The sequence below is a fragment of the Vanacampus margaritifer genome, chromosome 11 (genome assembly GCF_051991255.1).
Source record: "Vanacampus margaritifer isolate UIUO_Vmar chromosome 11, RoL_Vmar_1.0, whole genome shotgun sequence".
In the NCBI taxonomy this organism is placed as follows: Eukaryota; Metazoa; Chordata; class Actinopteri; order Syngnathiformes; family Syngnathidae; genus Vanacampus; species Vanacampus margaritifer.
This window is the reverse complement of record NC_135442.1, coordinates 3,254,550-3,277,913: the sequence shown is the minus strand read 5'-3', so window position 1 is coordinate 3,277,913 and position 23,364 is coordinate 3,254,550. Positions and strand designations below refer to the sequence as shown.

Below are 23,364 nucleotides of genomic sequence, written 5' to 3'. Positions count from 1 at the left end.
TACATATTTCGTGAGGAAATTCAGCAAGCAGCATTTTCCGTTTTAGGGGAAATAATTGTGCAACGGTGCATGCATTTTTTAACATTTTTTTGTCAGTCATATGAATGAGAATTGTTCCCATTCAAAACCGCAGCCAAGTTGTAAACTAACACAGGATGGAGGAAGAGAAGCCTTTAATGATTGTTGAGGTTGTCACTGGTGCAAAGCCTGAATCCGTCTTCCATTAACTATTTGACAAACGGGTGCGGGGCCTTTCTGATCAAAAAACAGAGAAATTGAGCTTTTTGTGAAAAGAAACATGTCAAGCAGAACAGTGGCCGACACCTCGAACTATAAAATACAACCAAGTAACGCGCTGTGAGCAGCTCACACCCTCAGAGTATTGTGTTCTATTGCTATAAAAACATGGAACCTACCAAAAGAAAGAGTAGAGTCTCTTCTTTCATAAGGAAAAAAAGTATATTTATATTTGTTTCGGTTTTGTAGCAATTAGCATTAGAATATAGAATATAAGTTTCATCATTATTCACAAACCTGTTGAAAACACTGGGAAAAGAACTTGTTGCAACATGGCCCTGGTTAATATCTTATACTCTGCTGCCACCTGCTGGCTGTTTTTGTAATAACTACCATTGCTTTAAGCGACCTCTTCAGGTCAGAAGCTCCATCAAAGCCCTCTTGTATGCGCTAGCAAAACGTATAAATACGTTTTTGGGACAATGGCAATATTTTAAATAGAATGTTTTTACACGTCTTGGCCGCAAATGAGTAATTGCTGTCCCTCACAGAATAATATGATTGACAAATGTGTTTTTTGCAACTTTACTTTAGAGTGGCTGCTCAAGTTGTGAGCATGTTGCCAATGAAGTCTGTCAACCACGGGCTGACAACCAGAAGAAATCAGGAAAGGGTTTAACAGCCGCACAGAAGTGTTTGAAAAACATGACAGGACTTTGTAGCTACTTTTAAGTGGGGGAACAAAGCAAGTGAAGAAGTCAGCTGCTTGACAGACAAATTCTGATTCATACAGGTTGGCTTTTAAGGGATTTTTCTTTGGCCGGTCTTACTGAATTGCTGTTCTTGTCTGCTCCCAGACTAGCTGTTTAGCCTGGTGGACTTCTTAAAATGTATATATTTATTACTGGCCTACTGGGCCATCAGGATGACTCCCTATATGAACTCTGCCTGGCAACAGATGGTCACAGAATGTTTGACTAGGCCAGGAAAAAAAAAAAGGATCCAAGCAATTTCTGAGCTGTAATTTAATTTCAGTCGTGAAGTTTTACTAGGAAAGCCATAGACTTTTGTGTGTGTAGTTTTTCTTTACTATTGGACTGAGAAGCGCACATCAGGCAGTGAGAATGATTGCTGTCGTTTTCCTTGTATGCTGCCTGTCACAGTGGTTGGGCCAACCGGGTATCTGGTATCTCAGTCCTTGTGTTTTTGCTATTTGCTCAAGTAGACCAATAAAGTTAAACATACTAACATAAGACGAGATAGTTTTAATTTGACCTATGATAACAGAAATCATCACATGGACTATTAGCCCTAAGCCAGGTTTTTTGTTTTTTTTTTGCTCGATGTTGAACAGCTGCCAGTGTTTGGAATCCTCTTTGTGCTTTACGGACTGCTGATCACTTACTTGTCAGTTCATCCCCCGTCGGAATTGAGTTTGTTCACCGTACACCGGCCGTCTTTGAACATGACATGATTTGGGATTGATTCACGTCAAGGCTGCTGCCTGCCGCGGAAACTCCCGACCTCATTCTTTCAGTCAGCTTGAGCTCGTTACCCGGGTGAATGTCGGCCCGTATATCATCCGGCAAATTGGGACTTTCACCCTTGCGTGTTTTGACCGCGTCCTTGTTTCTTACATCTCGGCCTGGATAGGCACACTCCATGGAAATGAACTTGCTACAGGTTTAGAGGGAAATAAATAAATCTTCAACTTTGACAAGTTGAACACTGACACCAGCAAATTAAACGGTTGTCGAAGGGGTCCTTGGGCATGACACATTTGGTCACCAAGTCTTCCAAGCAGCTTATGATTGAGGAGAATACATTTCTGTTCTGTTGATACAACTTTAACATCTCAATTACCACTTCAGATGTGTTGCTTATGCAACACACTTATATTGCTCATCAATGCAATGCCCGCAATGTGGAGTGACGTTGCTCATAATGTAGATGTTGTAGTTTCTCACCTGTCTCGCTCTTGTGTGTGAAATGTCGACCAATGGCCTTTTCAGATGTGCAAGGTGGATGAAAAAAAGTTTATCCCAGTAGGAGAGGCAGCGGCAGACTGACAACACTTAAAAAAAATAATAATAATAATATAAATGAGATATGAATTATATTATAATTCTAGTGATTGTAATCAGATTAGATTACTGTAAATCGCTGACATCATCATATCGACTAAAATAACGAATAAGTTTAATACGTTTGGCGACATCCACAAAAAGCTTAACACAAATAGCACTATTGAATCTAAATCATTAATAAAAGTACCCAAAAACTTGAAGTGCGGAGCCCTGAGGAACACCAGACGTGACCTCGGTTATTAATTCAGAATTAGAAGTGAAGAATTAACGTGAAGGCAGCTCAATGAAATGAATGAAACTACTCTTTTGAATAATGCACAATGAAAGTGGACTGTAAACAAATAACATAATAAATATGACCAAATCTCTGTTTTGTCAGTTTTTTTTATATACTGTACATATTTTGTGTTCCAAATGTTACTTTTGTAAGATATGCTTGTTTGCTACATTGCAAATGCCTTATGAAAGGGAAACACTGTTTGCCAGTCATTTTGTGTTTTTTTTGTTGAAATTCATCTCATGTAATCTGAGCTTGAATGGCAAATTCTGAATCAGCACCTTCTGTGGTCCGAGGACGCCGTCGTCTTTATGTTACATGAATGTGCACCTGTTTGGGGAGTGGTTTTATTTGCTGATGCTGCTTTTTTTTTTTTTTTTTTTTTTTTTATCTGCGGTTTGGAGGCCAGCCCTTCTCTCCGCTGACCTGACATGGGCACATTGAGCTCGATCTCTTAAGCTTTCGCTGGCTGCAGAATCGTTGCTCATTACTGGTTGATGTTTAAGAGCCCTCAACGTGAGTGTAGCCCGACAAATGTGAAAATAATAGGAGAGTACACACATTGGACTAGACTTAGAAAAATCACTTAGAAATGCTCTTATTTTTATATACTCAGCAACAAAATAACAACAAAACTTGACAAAAGGCTTTTAAAATGATTAATTATGGGGCGGCATGGCTCAGTGTTAGAGTGGCCGTCTCCCATCAGTGAGGTTGTGGGTTCAATCCTCACACCTGGTGACCATGTCTTCCTTGAGCCAAGACACTGAACCTGGATTTGCTCTCAGTGGACCACAAAATCCACAGGGCGTTTCAATTTCGGTCCAAAGTAATGGAGACTCTTTAGCAAATGTGCTGCGAACACCTGTTTTCTGCGAAACTGACTCCCTGCGCCTTTTGGAATTGATTTCAACACCCCCCTCACAGTATTAAAGGTACTGAGTGGGTTGGCTCCCGTGTGCATTCTGCTTTCATACCCCGAGGTCCTCTGCTGCACGCTTTTTTAAATATCCCACAATTACAGTTGAAGAAATTGAAATTGCTGTTACAGTAACTTCAGGTGATCAAGATCCATCTGCGTGTGGCCTTACGAGCAACACGGCTTTTCATTCATTCATTTGTCAAAAGTCTTTTTTTCCCTTATTTTGTATTCTATTCTATTCATCCATTTTCTGTAGCGCTAACATAGCTCACATTAGGAGAGAAGCAATTCCAGATTTGTTGTCTGTTAGTCATCAAATAGTAAACATGTTGGTGGAAACCAATTTGGCTGCGAACATTAAAGATTTTGTCATCATCCCAAGTAAGGATGTGTTCAAAAGACAATGATTTAATTCATTCACATGGAATGTTCTCCAACTGAGCAAGTGCTTCTTAAGCCCGGTGCATACGTTTAAGGGAAGTGCGCAAATTCCCCCGTTGTGACCAACGTCAACAAATGGCCCATTGTCGGATGTCTCGAAAGATTATGCTGACGGATTATCTCGTAATGTCAAGTGTATAAAGAGAAGGAATAAAATGTAGCATGTCTTGTGCTCATAATCGTAAAAACACTCCCATACTACTGCCACACCAGATACCTTACTAATCTGTCCTCCCCGAGCAATCAGTGTCCAGTTTGGTATGGAGGATCAAAACTGCCAAAAATTAAAAATAAGTAAATAATAAAAAATAAAAAATAAAAATGAATATAATTTAAAAAAAAATAATGAATCCAAAAATCAAAACACAAAAAAATTAATAAATGTGGAAATAAATGCAAAAAAATAAATGTAGCTGTAAATAGAATTAAATATCAAGCAATAAATAAAAACGCTCTGCTCTCATATTTATTTAGTCTGACATAGACTGACATGCCGATCGACCAATAGACAAATAGCTCATCGCAAGACAAACTTAAGGCCAGCCTTCATTTTAGTCATCAGTAACAAAATACTCTGGATTGGTAGCTGCTGTGATTGGTTGTAGCGTTCCAATACCCAGCGTACTGTGCGTCCAAACTCATCCATCACTTAACATTAGCAATAACAACTGCCTGTGAAAGAGAGACGCATTGTTAGTGCTGCCACATAAACATCAAACAAACATCCACTTCATTTATGCCTTTTCCCAAAATTGGGAGATGCTTTATCCAGTAGGTGATTTGTTAATTGGAATTGGAATCCCTTTTCTAGCTCCTACATTAACACGAGGGTATCGTTGCAAGCTGTCTAAACCAGCACTCTGACATTTGTAATTCCACAATTCCATGATATCCTTCCACTTCTGGATTTTCTCTCTCCACCGCATTTGTCTTTCAGTAATGAAGAAAAAGGCACTTTTACGTTACAAAGAGCAGACTCCAACTTATTCAGTTTTTATTTTGTTTCCTGTATACACCACCACAACCAATTCCAAATAAAACAATATAACTGAAGTGTATAAACTCGGCTTTGATTTTGCAGTTACGGTATTATCATTGGGAAATTACAGCCATTATATGCAGAAAACATTCTGCTCTAGTTTTTCTTTCAAAAAGTCTTGATTTGCAGTAATAACTAAAGTGGATAATGTTATCCTTTTTGAAGACAAATACAGCATCGAATAAACAACATTCAGAGGAAGGTGAGCATATCATTATGAAAATCGACAATCTTCAAGTGGCATACCCTCAAGTATGTAAATCCATTGATTCAAAGCATAACGTGTGAAACCTGGTCGAGGCAGCATTAAGACCTGACCATGTGTAAAGTGCTAACGCCGAGTGATGGAAAAATGAAGCTTCATGAAGCATTTGCGATACTTTTTGACTCCTCTAGATGGTGCTCTTGGTTTAAAAACTAAAGGCAAGTGCAATAAAAATTGATTACATTTGTATTGCATCTTTGAATCATGAGTGCCATCTTGAGGAGTCAAAAAGTATCGCAAGTGCTTCATGAAGCTTCATTTTCCCATCACTACTAGTAACGGCCTTCACATTCGTTACAGAGGCTTTGGAAAAGGCTGCTGCTTGTCAGAAAGCGTGTTTACATGCTTCACACTTTGCATCTGTTATTTCCTCTGGAAGGCCAAGTGGTCTAGTAGGACTTGTTTTGTTGAGCTTTACAAAAAGTGGTCTTGTGGGACTGATTGGGTTGAGTTTTGCAGATGTGACCATGAACAGACGAAAAGCTGATCAAATACTTTTTGGGGTGCAGAAATGTGATGTGCGCCGCTCTTTGTCATTACAACAAAAATACAGATCTTAATGCTAACACACAATGCAGATGCCTCAGACGGACGGACTCATTAATTCCGATGTTATAACCCGTTGAACACGTCCGTTGCATCAACACATTATGTAGATTGAAAATACATTACAATAGTGGGTCACTTAGAGGAGACGTTGCACAATCACATTGTGTGCCTTTCTCCCTCATTAAAAACATATTTCACAACTTTTAGTGTGTTTTCTTTGGAGGCTGATTAACTCATTCACTCCCATTCAGCAACCACCTTCGTTTCCAGCTGTTTTTACCTGATTTTGCAAGACCCGCAGAATATTGTGTTCTATTGCTATAAAAAACATACCAAAAGAAAGATTAGAGTCTCCTCTTTCATTAGAAAAAAAAGTATATTTGTATCTGTTTCCGTTTTGCAGCAGTTAGCATTTGGAATATAGCTAAGCTTCATCAATATTCACATTCCTGGTGAAAACACTGACAAAAAGAGCTTGATGCAACATGGCTCTGGCTAATCTCTTATACTATGCTTCCACCTGCTGGTCGTTTTTGATTAAATAACTCCCATTGCTTTAAGCCACCTCTTCATGTCAGAAACTGCATCAAAGCCTTCTGTGTGTCCTTGCATAAAAAAAAAAAAAGTTAAAAGCCTTTCTCTTCATTTCAATCGGAGGAGATGATTTGACATACTGTACAAGTATCTTGTATCTCAAGGCACCACTTTACTTTGCCTATTTGCAGAATGATGTTCTTCACCGACTACGGGAACGTGGCCAAGGTGGAGCGCTGCAACATGGATGGCAGCAACAGGACCCGCTTGGTGGATTATAATATCGAGCAGCCCACAGCTGTGGCATTGGATGTGGTCAAAAGACTCGTTTATTGGGCAGATGCCTACCTGGATTACATCGATGTTGTGGATTACCAAGGCAAAAACCGACACAACATCATCCAGGGAAGCCAAGTGAGTGAATGCGTTTTGTTTTGCTCCCCATTTTTTTATCACAATGAGACAGGTGGCGCCATCCTAGTACTGCGTCTCGCTTATGAATTCACTTGTCATGTTGACATAAAAGGTCAGCTCACGATAGCATACAGTTGCTTAATAAGAACACGGATCTACATATTCATGCAAGAACGATGTGTATTACATGAACAGGTTTCGGTTTGATGATTCTTTTTACTAGTTTGGCCTAGATACGGAAGGGAGGATATACTGTTAGTGATAGGCCTCACAAATGCACAGAAAGGTAGTTAAAGAGGCTTGAATAGGCTCATTTAAGGCTTCTTTATATGCACGAGTGTGTGACTGCAGTCTGTTCATGTGCGCTTGTAAACTTTCATTTGATTATTGTCAGAAAACAGAATTTACAATTGACACCAATTATGTCCTCAAAACCAGTACCACAATCAAACAGTCTCCATCCAAAAACCTTCATCTACTGTAAATGCAATGTTTTTTTAGTAATATGTTAACATTTTTAATTTTCAGGCAAGTTAACCTTCAAGGTACCACTTTGTTTTCTGGTTACCCTGGTTTTGTCTCTGGATCATTTCTGGATCAGTATGTCAGGCCATACTGACAGTTTTAACAAATGTGTAAAATAGTGATTAAAAAAAATGCAAAGGCCCGCTTTAATTGTCATACAGATATACAAAGTAAACAGAAGTTAAGATATAACCCGTTAACATATTAAAAAAATTATAAAAAAAATTAATTAAAAAAACATATTAAAATATTGCTCCACTGTTGAATGGTGTTCCACAGGGGTCAATTTTAGGGCCCCGACTGTTTTCATTATAGGCCACTTTTGTCCTGTCAAACTTAGGTTTAATGTTTACATTAAGTTAACCATCCTCTGGTGCTGCATGAAAGCAGATGTGTTTGTTCACCATATAGGCAGGTACAGTACCTATGCAATTGAGGACCACAGTATTTTCGTCACTTTTTTTTTTTTTTTAACGGCAACATATTTTAGTTCATTAAAATGTGGTGAATTGCTTTCCTTGGGTCATCTTTGTAGAATTTGTTAATGAAAAGAGTGCACATCATTGAATGAAGCTGAAAAGTCTCAATTCTAATAAAGTGGCGACACCAACCAGAGCGATGATATGCGTTTGTGCAGGTGAAATGTGAATGACTCGGCCGATATCGTCAAGAGATGTGGAACAGTACATTTGCGTGTTTATTTATTTATTCGGACTCGTGTTTCTGTGTGCATCCGATGTCACGTCGCATGCCCCCTGAGTTTAACTCGACTTCCTGTGAACACGGCTCAGCCAGTCATGTCGCTTTTCGTGGGGGTCAGCCTGCTAAATGTAGCATGGATGCCGAGGTATCAAGCCAGTGTCAGCCCCGCCGGGTTGTCCAGCTTCTCGGTCCAGCCTGGGGCCTGCCAAATGTTGCTCCACCTTGACAGTCTGCATGATTTGAGCCACCTAGCTGGGCTTCCTTTTAGGTTTATGGTATAATAAAAAAAAAAGCTCATGTGATGATGTGTTTTTTTCCCAGGTGTCAAATATTTATGCTTTAGCCGTGTTTGAGAACTTTGTCTACGCTACCGAGGTGACCCACTCTGAACCTTCGAAAGGGACTTTCAATGTGGCGCTGCTGCAAATCCACAGGTTCAATGTCACAGCAGAGCTCAAGACTCTCGCAAGTCTGGGAAATACGCAGGCACTCCGTGTTTACCACAAACTCACTCAACCCAAAGGTAAGCCGCATGTTCTGTATACAGGAAGTGTGCGCAAGGGGTTGAACAAGTTCAGATATTTGTATTTTTAGTTCAAGCCAAGGTGATCATAGTCGAGTCGACTTTGAAAATGATAATGACGATATTTTTTTCAGTTGTTAACACTGACTGCCGTGTCCTCAGTTGCACTGGCCTCACTCCCTGATTTGTTTGTCAAATCATGTCCACATGCCTCTATGGCCTCAAAGACAGGCAGATAAGATTTTGAAATTCCGACAGTCTGTGACACTGTGAAGGTGTCTGAGTGTAATTCGTGGGGAGACGACTGGAAGCAGGAATAAGAGTTTGCGCGTGTCTATGAGATAAAGGCTTAAACGAAACACTAGTTGTTGGCGACATTCTTTTTCACAATAACGCGGTTATTGATCAAACCCCGTCTGTCATCCTTTGTCGTTTCACTGTTGCCGGAGGGTGTTTGGTGAATTCGCTGACGTGAGGCTTGAGGCTGTTGATCAGCTAACGTTAGCGAATGCCTTTTCAGATGGGCCTTCATAGCACTTTTGTTATATTTGCCGATAGACTTGCATATTTTTCAAGTGACCGTGCTACCGCTCTCATTTTTATTCAAATATTTTTACACGCTTGAGGCACCGAAGCTAGTTTGCTGCACCGACAGGCCACCTGCTGATTTCAACGGGGCCTCCGTGTTGTGAATACCAAAACATGTGATTGAAGACGAAGTGACTTCAAGCGATAATTATCATTGCGCAGCGGTTAAGTCAAGAACTCACTGTACTCGTTAACAAATCGTTTCAACCCTGTAAATCCATAACCAACTGAGGGATGAACGTTTGTGACGCTAGCGAATGTTGATTTCACGTCAGGGTTCGTTCAAGGTCACAGCGTTTCCTAAACGTTCTCAAAACAGTCTTAATAGTTCTCTAAACAGCCTTGATGGTTTTTATTATTGCATGTACAAGACCATTAAGACTGTTTAGAAAACCATTAAGACTGTTTAGAGAACGTTTAGGAAATGCTGCAACCTTGAACGACGTGAAATCAGCATTTGTTACTGTTGCAAATGTTTGCCCCCTCAGTGGGATGCGGGCTTTAACACAGTAGTGTTTTGTTGTCTTTCTACAATATGCTCTGATTTTGTCCACAGTTAAGTCTCATGCATGTGAAATGAATTCCTTTGGCAAATTGGGTGGATGCTCGCATATTTGCCTTCTGAGCGGCAGCTACAAGTCCAGAACGTGCCATTGCCGTGTTGGCTACAGCCTTGGTTCTGACGGACAGTCCTGTAAAAGTAAGTTTGTCCTACTTAAAAATACAATATATCCTTTAAAGCTTTTTTTTTTTTTTTTTTTTTATCATTAAGGTCTGTCACTAACAGAGCTAATTGGAAGCGCTTGTAATGAATGTCTGAAAAGGACAACATAAGGTCATAACAGAGCAGACGGTGCATTAATCTGCCGTAGACTGACATTGATTAAGAAGTGTGCTGTTGGACACAGATCATTTCAAAAACGATTTAGTGCTATCATCACACTGCTGGTTTGATTGATTATCGCCAAAATAATATTTTAACTTTGTCTGGGTTTGTTGACCAGGCTGATCAATGACGGAAGATTGTGTGGTTGACATTAAAAGCAGTAAATCAAATTCAAGTCCCATTTGGAGGGAGGTGGATGTATGTGGGGGGGGGGGGGGGGGCTAAGTTACATTTTGGGTAACAAAGCGTCAGGAGGTTTTGCTCTGACACATTTTGATTTATACCCCCATTACAAATGATCTGATGGCACAAGTGATCTTTTTTATGCCTCTTTGCACTCTCTTTTTTTTTGCTTCCTAAACATAATGAGATGGTGTTGCTAAATGGTCGTGCTTCTTACAGCGGTCACACTCAAGTTTGATATCTGGGTCTCTTGCAAGGCTTAATTGTCTCCTGGGTAGTTGCTTTCTCCCTCACAAAATGATAAATTGAATTGAGGCATGTGTGGTCCTCACCCTCAGCGTTGTAGTCTCATGGGTTGCCATTGAGAGCAAGGAGAGGTCCGCTTCTTTCTCTGGAAGCCCTCCTTCACGCCTACTCGCGCCTCTCTAGAGGTTCGCCGAGGGTTTGAGTATGTAGAGCCCCCATGCGGCTGGCAGGCCACAAAGGAGCTCCGTCAGCTTTCTAGTCTTCTCCACTCTGTCCTTTTATGCAGATGCCGTGTTATTTTAGATCAGAGACAATATTCACATCCAAGGTAAGTATTTGTCTTTGTCTGTTTGTCTTGGTGTTTTCTTTCTTATACTGCCAGGCAACTTTTTACCGCAAGGATGACTGAGATGGGAAAGAAGAGTCATTGGCACTGGCTATTGACTCCAATAAAGTGAATGGGTTGGACTAGAGAACAATGCTCTTGATGAAAGAGCTTATTACTTGGTTCAGCACTGACGAATCACGGTAATTAATTTCCAATAACAGAAAACGGTCTCTCCTTTTGTTCCCTTTTAGAGCCTCAAAACAATCTCTTCCTGTTTTACGGCAAGGGGCGTCCCGGTGTCATCCAAGGTTTGGATATGAACGTTAAATCTAGTGATGAGCATATGGTGCAAATTGAGGATCTGGTCAACCCTCGAGCTATCGACTACCATGCAGCATCAGGACATATTTACTTTGCTGACACCACCAGTTTCCTCATTGGAAGGCAGAACATCGATGGGAGCAGCAGGGAAACGATACTTAACGATGGTTAGTCAAAAATTGTTTTTCTTTTATAGCACATTCAGAATTTCCAATGACTGTAAAGCCTACAGTACATCTTGCAAGCATTTAATCTTCTCAAAACATTCGATGTGTACTCAAAATGTACTACTCCACACACTGAAATCTGCTTGTTTGCCCTGTCTGGTGATACTTTATTGATTTAAAACCTCACTTTACTTCTCCGAGTTATTGTGTTTCTGAATTCATTCTAAATGTTCTGTTGTAGAACTCGACAATGTTGAAGGAATCTCAGTGGACTGGATCGGTAATAATTTGTACTGGACCAACGATGGCTACAGGAAGACAATCAGTGTTGCCAGGTTGCAGAGTGCCTCCGAGACCAGGAAGACTCTCTTGGAAGGGAACATGTCGCATCCTCGGGCCATTGTGGTTGACCCTCTAAACAGGTAAAGAAAGCTGTTTGATCACATAATGTAGAGTCTGAAACTCAAGTCGAAAACATTTGCCCAAGATTAAAGTGTGTGATGGTAAAAGTACTTTTGTAATAGTGAGTTAGAGATTGGGTGCTTGTCTATGTTCTCGGAGATGAACCACCACCACCAGCTCATTAGCCACAGTTAACCCACTTGATGACTTCTTCCGTCGCCCTAATACACATTATTTCCTTTGTAAATTGAAGCATGGAGTAGAACACCAGCCGAGATGATAATTAACCTCACTGCAGCACTCCATTAAAGTTTTCCACAAATTGCGTAGATTGTCTCTTAATTGATATCAATTCAGTCACGGCAAACCATTTCTATGCCGTTGCATGTATTCAAGTATTTCCAATTAAACGATATCGGTCTTGGATTACTTGCACAAACTTTGATGGGAAAATTATATATGACTTTTGAATCATTTTGTGTGTTTTCAAATGTAATATTTTGTTGTTGTATTAATAATAAAGGGTTAGGGTTAGGGTTAGGCTTCAGCCATAAACCAGCACTTGCCTCAGCTCTGTCTGTGGAATTTGAATATTTGGGATTTGGTATGATTTAACGAGTTCTGACGCTAAATGAAGCAAAGATATCAACGCTTTCATCATTTTTCACATTATAAACTCCCATGTCACTCAAATCCTGGTTTTCATTGAACCTATTTTTCATCACTAATAAATGACTGACATTGTCAATAAACAAATAACAATCTGTTTCAAAAATTCCCCACGCAGTTATAATATTTGCTTATTTGTGAAATCTGTTGTTGTTTTTGAAAGCATTTGTGATGTGCATATGTTGCAAAGCATCTGTTTTGCAGGTTTATACCGACCTAGCACAGTTGTCAATTTGTATGCAGAGATCGAACATCCACATCACATTGTTAATTACAAGCTGATCATATCAGTAGCAAACCAGTAATTAGAGACCCTAATGTTCGTAAAATGAATAATCCAACCATGCTTTTTGTTTTTCCAGTTAATTTATCACCAGATTGCGTGGATTACAATCGTAGCCCGTAATTCTGGTGGTCGCTTGTTGACCGAGGCTGAACGGTGTAACGAGGAAATGGCTCCTTTTGAGCGTGTGTGGCGTCGCGGTTCCAACACGCTTCATTGCTGACAAGTTTCAAGTCAGATGCAGGCGCCTGCTAAAGCTGCTCATGCTGCTCAGTATTTGTTACACTCAGTTGGCACTAAGCGGACCAGGCATCTCCGCTAGGCTACGCTTGAGGATGTTAGATCCCTTAAACTCACAGGAAGTAGTTTGAAAGAGATGAGACTGTTGTGGATTATTCAAATTGAGTCCCCGTGGATTTGACATCTGTCTCTGTCTTTAGATACGACACGAATATACTGTAATGGACACACCAGTTGGTAACAAATGACAAATTGATATCTGTAAATCACACTAGGTGATTTGGTGCCCATTGTCAAAGTGTTGATTTTCGTTGAATTGAATTGAATGCAATGCCAAGAAATTATGAACAAAGACTATTTTTATTTATTTTTGTGAATTTTTTGAGTCAAACTGCCTCAGTATAGCGCCATGTACTGTCAAGGAGGACTTCTTCAATGTCAGACACCCCCCCCCCCCCCAACTCATTCACTCGCAGCCATTTTTACTGAAGCAACCCCCTTTGCTGTATTAGTGAAGTAGTTCAATTGCTATAAAAACATGGAACAAAAGAAAGATTACAGTCTCATCTTTCATCAGGAAAAAAAATGTGGATTTGTATCTATTTCCATTTTGCAGCATTTAGCATTAGAAGAAGAAGTTTCATCATTATTCACATTCCTGTTGAAAATACTAGCAAAAAGACCTTGCTGTAACGTGGCCATGGTTGGTCTCTTATACTCTGCTGCCACCCACTGGCCGTTTTTTTGTTGTAATAACTACCATTGCTTTAAGCCACCTCTTCAGGTCATAAGCTGCATCAAAGTTATGCTCTTACATAAAAAACTAAAAAAAAAATTATACGTTTGTTTTTGGGAGTGAAGGAAAAAGTATTAAAAAACATATTTACAGGTTTTTGGGTTCGAATGAGTTAAGTACTGTATCAATGGTTTTGTCAGTCTCCATGAATACCTGATACCTTAAAATAAGGCCAGTATCAGCCCAATACTGATACCCGGGATAGTACTCGCCCATCAGTAGTTTATGCCATACATGTACATAATCTGTTTGAGTGTGAGGTGCTAAATTTGTCCGACTTCCAACATGGTGACATTTTTTTTCCCCTCATTATTGACGTAGGAAGATAAGTTTCACCCCCTAATGTTTTTTTACTCAAAAGCTGTAGTGCTATCAAGTCCAAAGTGATGCAATGTCACCATCCAACAGGGATTTGATGTGTACATTTTAATGAACTGATATGGTATACTATACTGTACTCATACACATACGCAGTTCTTTGGAGTGTACTGTACACCTTCACAATGTACTGACGGCAATGAGCTCACTTTTTGTTGGGGTTTTCATTCACGGCAGCAACCACATGAAATAAAATATGCGGCCAGTGTTATATTCAGATATCACAACTATGTCGTTCCCAATTGCCAGCCTAATAGGATGCGCGCGTGCCTTCTTGTGTGCGTGTGTTTGCTTTTGCCACTGAATAATTCATGGGGGGGTCATCCAGATGACTTGGAAACATAGGCAGTCGTCATTCACCTCCATTTTGGATTCCCTTTCATCTTCCTTCCGCCGGCCCTCCATCAGCGATGCAGTGATGAGAAGCGGGAGGCCACACGGCTCGCTCGACAAACGCTCAAAAGGAACAAATCCCCCGAGCGCGCTTACTAGAAAACAGATCACGTCAAATCGTTGACCCGCACAACAAGTCCGTTGCGAGTTCCATCCTTGGGATACGCGACTGCAAACTTTTGCTCGGTAATGCTTGATGTGATGAAGTGCAGCGGAGCATCTTTTTAACTTGCTAAGCGTGAGTGATTTGCGACGCTACAACATGCTCGCTTTTCTTTGCCAGGGTTTTTTAATTATATGCTTTTACATCAGGGAAATCTTGATTCCAATTTATTCATATTTCTTTCGGGATGTGCCGGTTGTGAAGTTAATTTCAGTTTTCTGAAGCAGCGGTTGTATCTGGCATTTGGCAGTCAAGGGTGTGTTCTCTGTTGGAATCAAAGCAAGGCGAGGGGGGGGGGGGCAATCATCAGTCCCAAGGGTTCGCAGGAACAAAACCCCCGGCGAGGCATGTCACTCAGGTATGAGAAGGATCCCTTTCAAGCCTACGTATGCTCTCAGATATATTGATTGATAAATATCAAAGGAACTAACAGTCGATGTGTCAAGAAATACGGGCGAGGCTTCATCATTTGCAGACAGTTGGAATGAACTGCCTCTCTTTGCGTGTCACGCACATTTCTGCTTTGTTTTGCCTCTTATGACAATAATTGACTTGGATTTTGTATGGTCTGAAAGTAAGCCGATGCTGTTGGGCCTTGAGATACGAGTGACACGACCTGAGCTGTACCTTGAGATACATGCCGGGCCGGTGAACTCACATTAACAACAAACAATAACAATTAGCATCTATGTGGCGATGTCGTCACCTTTTAATCAACATACCCTTATTTTCTGACTATAAATCCATTTTTTTTCTCATAGTTTGGCTTGTCCAGTGACTTAAACTCTGCTATCTTTTGGCGGTTTGCAAATAGATTTGGTGTATTCCTGCCACCTTCTTTAGCATATAACATCCTCATACTTCTATTGAAGAAGAAGAAGAATTAGTAGTCATGGCAACTAATGTGTGACATATCACTAGTTTAGCACGCGGCTTCCGCCACAACAAGGATTTATTATGTGCAGCACCAAAAGGTGAAATAACCGAACAGGATTCTACAATTGGCCACAATGTGACATAGGATTCTAGTGAAGGTTAGCCATTTTACACTAAAATTAAAAACTGTTCTGTAGGTTTGAATCGGAAGTTATGATCATTTGTTTACGGCTGTCAATGTTGTTAGCTCATTCACTGCCATTGACGGGTATAAACGTCAAAAATTCATTTGAACTATTTCTATTCGTTTAACATTTGTTCCCCACTTTTGTTAACAAGAGTTTGAAAACCTATAATTTTTTATTGTACATTTAGAACAGATATGAAATTTGTAATCAATCGCGAGTTAACTACTGAAGTCATGCGATTAATTACGATTAAAAACTTTAATCGCCTGACGCCCCAAATTTTTTACATTTTTTTCTTCTTTTTTTTTTTTATTGATTCACTGCCATTGACGGCTATAAACGTCAAAAATTAATTTGAACTATTTCTATTAGTTTTACATTTTTTTCCACGTTTGTTTACAAGAGTATGAAAAACTAGAATTTTTTTATTGTACATTTAGAACAGATATAAAATGTGTGATTAATTGTGGGTTTACTAGTGAAGTCATGCGATTAATTACAATTTAAAAAATTTCATTGGCTCTTACCCCTAATTTAATTTTTTTTTTTTAAATGAATTTATGGCAGTGAATGAGTTAAGGATTTGGGGTGCCAGTCCAAGCTCTTCTCTTCTTGGTATCGGTTCTTGTACAATCAATTTCTCCCAAAAATGCCACTTACACTCTTGAGTGACATACATGTTGTTTTCTTCTTGACTATGCATTTTTTGACTGATGCAATCATGCAACTTAGACTCCAGCGTGATTTAGGGTCCCAAAAATATGCTATATTTGAACGCAACATTGTCGGCAGACTATATAACGAAAGTCTCAAGCATGTATTCCAATAAAAGTAGTCATCGGCAGTATTGTTTGATTGTGTTTTTGTGCTCATGCTAGCTGGATGTACTGGACGGACTGGGAAGAAGACGAGGTCAACGACAGCATCGGGAGGATCGAAAAAGCCTGGATGGACGGTTCAAACCGGCGCATTTTTGTCACCACAAACATGCTGTGGCCCAACGGCTTGACCCTGGACCACAGCTCCAGTAGCATGTACTGGTGCGACGCCTACTATGATCACATTGAAAAGATTTACCTTAACGGCACTGGCCGAATGGTGAGTAGTTACCGTCAAATCACCGCACTCTTAAAACGGCTCGGTTGAAAGTAACCCAATTTAGTTGAGCTAACTTACAAAGCACTGGGTCCAATAAGGACACAGCCAATGTTGGGTTGAGGATTTGGCCTAGCACGTTGGGTCAAGATTTGTATCCAACAAAAAACTACCCATACTGATGAGTTTAATCTACCAATAAATGGTTTACTTGGTTATCAAAGCAAGGCAAGGCAAGACAGCTTTATTTATTTAGGTAACTCATTGTGCTTCACATAAGTTTTTAACCTGAATTTAAAAGCCTTTACACTTGGGGCTGGCTTCCCCTTTGTTGGCAGCTTGTTTTATTTGTGTGCAGCACAACAGCCAAATGCTTCACCGTGTTTGCTTTGAACTCAAATCCAATCTGCTGAGTCCAAATAATTAACCCAACCTTGGAAAAAAGTAACCCATTCTGCTCAAAATCCGCAGCTACCCGGCGGAAACGACCCAACACTTTTTAGAGCGCAATATTTCCGATGACAGTGTTGATCTACTTTTCATTGCAGGTGGTCTACAACGGAAAAGAGCTAAATCACCCGTTTGGAATATCCCATTATCGCAATTTCATCTTTTGGACGGAGTACATGAACGCGTCCGTCTTCCAGCTGGACTTGTCTACCGGGGATGTCAATGTGCTGCGAAGTGAGAGGCCACCATTATTTGGCCTGCGAGTTTATGACGCACAAAGTCAGCAAGGTTGGCTCTTTTTCCCTTTTACTCTCCCCTCATCCTGCGCCACTGAACCGTAACAACCCACACAGTCAAAGTTGGACTGCATATTGACCGTCTCTGCTATGTGTCCAGATATTAGCGATGCGTGAGTCTTCACCCGGTGTACTGGGTCGGAAAGTTCATTACAAAACACCAAGTGTCAGATCAAAAAGTTGACAGGCCAGCCGTGTGAAAGAGAATAAATAACCTCAAACTGGAACGTTGCAAACAGATACAAACTTGCTAGTTCATGGCGCTGCTTTTGTCGATGTCATTACTAGTTATTATTATTAATAATGAAATTCATATTTCACAAAGCTTGACTTTAGCTGATATTGTACTAGTTGACTAAGCAGTCAGTGGCCATTTCCCACTCCCAAAAAACAAAACAAAAAGCAAAGTGTGGGAGACATTCCGGCAGCTTGTACTGTTCAATGACGCCATTAAAGGCTACATTAACTGCTTGAGTTGTGAGGCGCCGCTTAAATGTGACGTCCGTGAGACAAGAACATCAAATCTTCATTTATCATCGTCGCACGTTCAGTCACTGCCCACTGGCCATGGCAGGAGCGACACCTGACCACTAGAAGAGCTGTGTACAAATGTGGCCTTTATGTTTCTTTTGGATTTTTCATACTTTCTTATACTGGTTTCATCCTTTTGAGATCAGTTCATATTATAATTAGTGTTGTTCCGATACCATTATTTGGCCCCCGATTTCGAGTCCGAGACCTGCCGATACCATACCGATACTGAAGGAATATTTTGATTACTATTTTAAGTGTAATCTTTGCGTGTCCAAAATAATTGTATTCAGGATCTGATGAAGAAGTTTTCTTGCAAGAATTTATTTAGAGGCCTCTAAAGACACAGTCAGGACACCACATCAGAATGCAACGTGGATTCCCCCAAGTGTGTGACAATTTACAGAACATCGACTCATTTATACAAAAAAGATAAAAGGTTCCTCCTCCCGGCTCTTGATTGAACAAAGGGCAGACATGTCATCTCCTAGTGAACAAATGTGTAATGTTGTTAGTAAGCAGACGTTTACATACAGACATGTTGATTCCAGGTTGGCCAAAGGTGTAATCTTATTAGTAAACAGACATTTACATACAGTTTCCCTTCTTGACTGGGGGAACAAATGCAATTAGGATCTAACCCCAGACTTTTAGACTCCAATGCCAAAAGGCTCTAAATAACATCATGCACATTCCTATCTTCAATAGCTTTGAGGGTGAGAGGATAAAATAAAGTTCACAAAATCATTATTCCACTGTATTCTATTAAACACTCATGATTATATCACATTGATATGCCTATAAGTAAATTAATAAACAGTAAAACATCAAATTGAAAATATTAAATGTCTTCAATACCTACGTTTGTTAGTTTTTTTCTCAACATGAAAAAGCTGTCCTGCCATCGGTTCAGAGTATTTAAGGCCCAATAGGATATCTTAGCTCGGCATGCAGTGAACATGTCACACATCAGTGAATGTCGTGCATGAGCAAGACACAAGATGCTGCATCCAAAGTCTTATATTAGTGTCAGAATTAATATATGTTACTTGTTAGTACTCACCAATACCAATACCACTGTTTTAATGCAGTATCGGGCTATCTGCCGATACCAATATCGGTATCAGAACAACACTAATTATAATATGGGCTAATTACCAGAGACAATTTTAGGCGCCAATGCAGAGGTGTTCAAAGTCCAGCCTGCAGGCCGCACACATAAAAAAAAACATTTGACATGAATCAAATGTTTAAAAAAGAGGGTGTGGTTGGGGGGGGGGGGGGGGGAATTCATCATTAAATGTTGGGGTGTTAGAAAGTGGGGGGCTGCAAGACCCACATCCCTCATTGGTGTAACTGGCAACTACTACTAATACCACTAATAATAATAATAATAATAATAATATTAAAATAAAATAAAATAAAATACAAAATAATACTAATAAATTGGGTTGATAAAGATGTCATCAATTAGTCACAGTTAAAATAGTAACAAAATCTCCTTATAATCCCCCAGAAATAAAAAAAATTGAGAGGGAAAAATTGTTTACTTCACTTTGGGCTCCATATCAAGGTCAGATTTGCATAATAATGATGAGCTTAATACTTTAATGATCCTCAAGTAAACAAACACATTAAATTCCTTGTAAATTGAAAATATGTCTCATAAATTTGACACACCAAAGAGAAGAGTGGCGTTAAGAATGCGGCCCCAAAAAATGGCCAAGTATATGAAATAAGTCCTCAAACATTGTGGAAAATCAAGCCCGTGTCTCAGCTCTTTAATGCAGTGGGCGTATCGGCTGAATATGCCAAAGCCACACCCCACTTGACGGTCTTTATGCCTACATATGGTCAGCCATAAAAAATATAATTGTCGTGATTGGCGTGGGCTAGAGAACCCAAATGCAGGTCAGCAAGGAGACAAGGCAGGAGTACATGTCGGATGTACTCAACCAAATGTATTTATTTTCTCAAAACAAAAAGTCAAACAAGGCATGTGGAATCATAGAAGTCCAAAAACCAAGAGGAAAAGTTGCAAACCAAAACTGGGAAGCGACTCATATATGCGAACTTGATTGGGACAACAACTGAAAATTAGCCCCTACCTAATTATTTAGCAACTGACAAGACAATGAGGATCACCAATGGCTGAGGGAGCTGATTAGTAGACTTAAGGGCGGGACCGGTCTGACGAGACCAGGCGGTCACAAAAACAAACGTGGTTTATGTCATTAGAATCAAATCTCTGAATTCACTCTACTGGGTCTTTAAAGATTGTCTGTTTACTACAGATTGCGCTTGGTCTTGGTTCGAAATGTGGGGAAGGGATTTGGTTGTTGCTCAGAGGAGCTCTTATATGTAAAACCTTTTATAATTTCTTCAGGGATTGGTTTTAGCATGCCACATAAATGCAAGGTGAAGAATATTCTTCAATTTGTCTGTCTGCAGCCCCCTTAGGAAAAAGTTTGGACAGCTTTGCACCAAAGAGTGGTTGCAGGTGATAATATATATTTCACCCACGCAACGCTACACTTCTTTAAAAGAGAACACCTACAAAAACATGCCCAAAAAATCTGCATAGCGGAAGCAAAGTTGGCATTGTAAGCCGTGGTGTAAAATGGCATGACAGACACTCGGGAATCTCTTGAGCCTCCGCTCTGTGAAGTTAGCATACATCGGGTGGCCAAGGAAGGCGTCCTCGCTCTCGCGCAAATGATGATGGATTCACGCTGTTAGGAAGCTGAAAAGTGCAGATAGCAGAGGTAACGGATACGGCTGGCGGTGGAGGACGGACGCAACCCGTCCGCGCAGCAGGCTTTTCTTTTGTTCTCTTCTGTGTTCTCTTCGCACCCAAATGTACACATTTAAAAATATCATGCTTCGGATTTAAAAGCAACATGAATGTGATTGCTATAAATACTCTTTGTGGATGCTGAAGGTATTAGTTGATCACTATATTAAGTGTAATCTTTGCGTGTTCAAAATAATTGGATAAGAGATCTGATGAAAAAGCCTTCTTTGCAAAGAGTTTATTTTAGAAGCTTCTAAAAGACACCAGAGAAAATGCTTACATTCAAATGTGATGTTAAGCCTCGAGTGTGTCAATATGAAAACACACAGTCGTTTTATAGATGAAAAAAAGCATACTCCTCCTCTGAGGCTGGACAAAGGGTTAGTAATTATAATAGACAGACAAGTGATTTACTGACATGTTTACTCCAGTTCCCCGTCCAAGCCGGAAATATATGATTAGACAGGTAATGCCATTAGACCCTAGACTCCCTCAGCCCAACAGTGTTATCTTCATGAGAACTTGAGAATTTTACTCCCATCACATTCCTATCTCACCAGCTGGCAGGGAGTGAAAAAGTACCAATATACTTCGCAACAACATCATCACAGTTATATTCCAATATATGTTTAAAAGTAAATTCATAAACAGTAAAAATATAAATTGAAAATGTTAAATGTCTTCAAAGCCAAAACATATAGAATGCACCATGCAAAACATATCTCTACTTTTGATGTCACATGCTATAATAAGTACTTTTAGAATAATTACTTGACTCAAGACTAATCCAAGAATAAATTATCTTATTGACTCAGGCACTGTCTCTTTGCTGTTGCAATGAAAAATAAGTTGCATACGGCTGTTTGTTTTCCATATCTGCCCGCAAGCAAATTTGCAATGTCTCTTGACAGGAAAGTTTAATTTTCTTTTCATGCTTTTTTTTTAGAGACTATGACATCCAACTTGCATATATAAGACAAGGATATTGAATAGTTATCAATGCAATCTTTAATTTTCACTGAACCATGGCACTTACGGCTTGGAAAGGCGTTAAAGACCCCTGAAAAGCAATTTGTTTCTAAATAGATTCTACATGTTTGGAGATAATTACTGAAAAAGTGCAAAGATTGAAAAGAACTGCTCAGTTGTTGGAAATAGAGCGTTAATTAAACAGTTTTTCACCTTTTAACTTTTCCTGATATTTTGGGTGTAGCATAAAGGGAGAAGGCTAACGTCAACATACTGACTTGACCTTGAAATAATCTCCAATTGCTGATTAATGACACTTAAAAAAAAAACTTGTAATATATTATCCTGGCATTGTAGAAAGTGTAGCCTGTTCCCAGTGTTAGCGGTTGGTGGCTAGCTGCTAAGTGATTAGCCTAGGCTGATAAGCGCAGTCAGACTTTTTTCAAAGGTGAAAATGAGTCTACACAGTTGCACTTCCTACTGATCGATATTGGACAAACCAAATGTGTCATTTTAGCCGGCAAAATCGCTACTGGGAGCCCAAAATCTCACTCATGTTTCGAGAGAAGAAAATACAGTTTGCTACTATGCAAAGTTTAAATGTAGGGGAAAAAAATACTGCTTTTGTAAAAATTCAAACTAAAAAGTCGTTCATTGTTACTTTTGTATTGATAATTGTTAACCAAGCCAATAAAACAAAACTACCCTGGTTCTTGGTTCGCATCAGCATTTATCCGGCACAATTGCAATGTGCACTCTGTGCTATTTTTTCAAACCGAAAATGCATCCTGGCGTGGCTGCTTTAGAGTGCCTCGTTGTTTGCTGTGAGTGCATACACATCACAGAGAGACAGCAAAAAAAGCGAGGTGCGCGGTGGTGCTGTGTCAAATGCAGACGACACATTTATTTTCACTTTACTGGGACTTCAAATGAGACCGCCACCTTATTTAGGATCTCGTCTTTTTTTGTGTCCCCAGGTGACAACGCTTGCAGTTTGAATTATGGCGGCTGTGCTACCCTCTGCCTCGCCATCCCAGGAGGCCGAGTTTGTGCCTGCGCTGACAACCAGGTTCTGGAGAAGAACAATGTCACCTGTGCAGGTGAGAGGAAAATGAGTCCGACGGAGCAAGAGGCTTAAAATCGTCTTTTCCCAGTGCGCTGTAATCCTTCCATTCGACGGGGGAAAGAGCAACTAATAGCTGCCTCTCCTCCAATGCAAATCACTTGAGGAACATATTCATTAAGTGGCCAAATCCTCCCAATGTGTTTCTCTATCCTATATTCAAATCCCAGTGGTTACCCGTGAGGTCGTAACACATTATTAGCATGTTTTTTTACATCATCATAGCTATGCCAATAATGTCCACTAAACCAATTCTTCATGGAAATTCTCCTGTTATTTGTGCTCCACTTTTGTCCCTCCCAGAAGGCTCCGGCGGCAGTTCAGAACCGCAGTGGTGTCAAAGCGAGGAGTTCCAGTGCCGCAACGGGCGCTGCATCCAGGCGCTGTGGAAATGCGACGGAGACGACGACTGTCTTGATGGCAGTGATGAGGAAAACCACACGTGCTGTGAGCGGTGCTCAATTTGTCTCGACGCTCGCTTGCA

The 23,364-nt window shown here is 40.1% G+C and overlaps 1 protein-coding gene across 11 annotated transcripts in view; it reads left to right on the top strand.

Annotated features, from left to right (window-relative positions):
* lrp1bb (low density lipoprotein receptor-related protein 1Bb) overlaps nt 1–23,364 on the top strand; it is a 258,634-nt gene that overhangs the window by 108,518 nt on the left and 126,752 nt on the right. For 7 of the 11 annotated variants that reach the window (XM_077579279.1, XM_077579276.1, XM_077579274.1 and 4 more), the window contains 9 exons: nt 6,543–6,765; nt 8,314–8,515; nt 9,660–9,803; nt 10,998–11,234; nt 11,476–11,656; nt 16,501–16,720; nt 17,266–17,455; nt 22,735–22,857; nt 23,184–23,327. In XM_077579279.1, coding sequence (XP_077435405.1) covers nt 6,543–6,765; nt 8,314–8,515; nt 9,660–9,803; nt 10,998–11,234; nt 11,476–11,656; nt 16,501–16,720; nt 17,266–17,455; nt 22,735–22,857; nt 23,184–23,327 — 1,664 coding nt within the window. The remainder of the gene's footprint in view (nt 1–6,542; nt 6,766–8,313; nt 8,516–9,659; nt 9,804–10,997; nt 11,235–11,475; nt 11,657–16,500; nt 16,721–17,265; nt 17,456–22,734; nt 22,858–23,183; nt 23,328–23,364) is intronic. The other 4 variants (XM_077579277.1, XM_077579282.1, XM_077579281.1 and 1 more) reach the window with 1 other exon arrangement.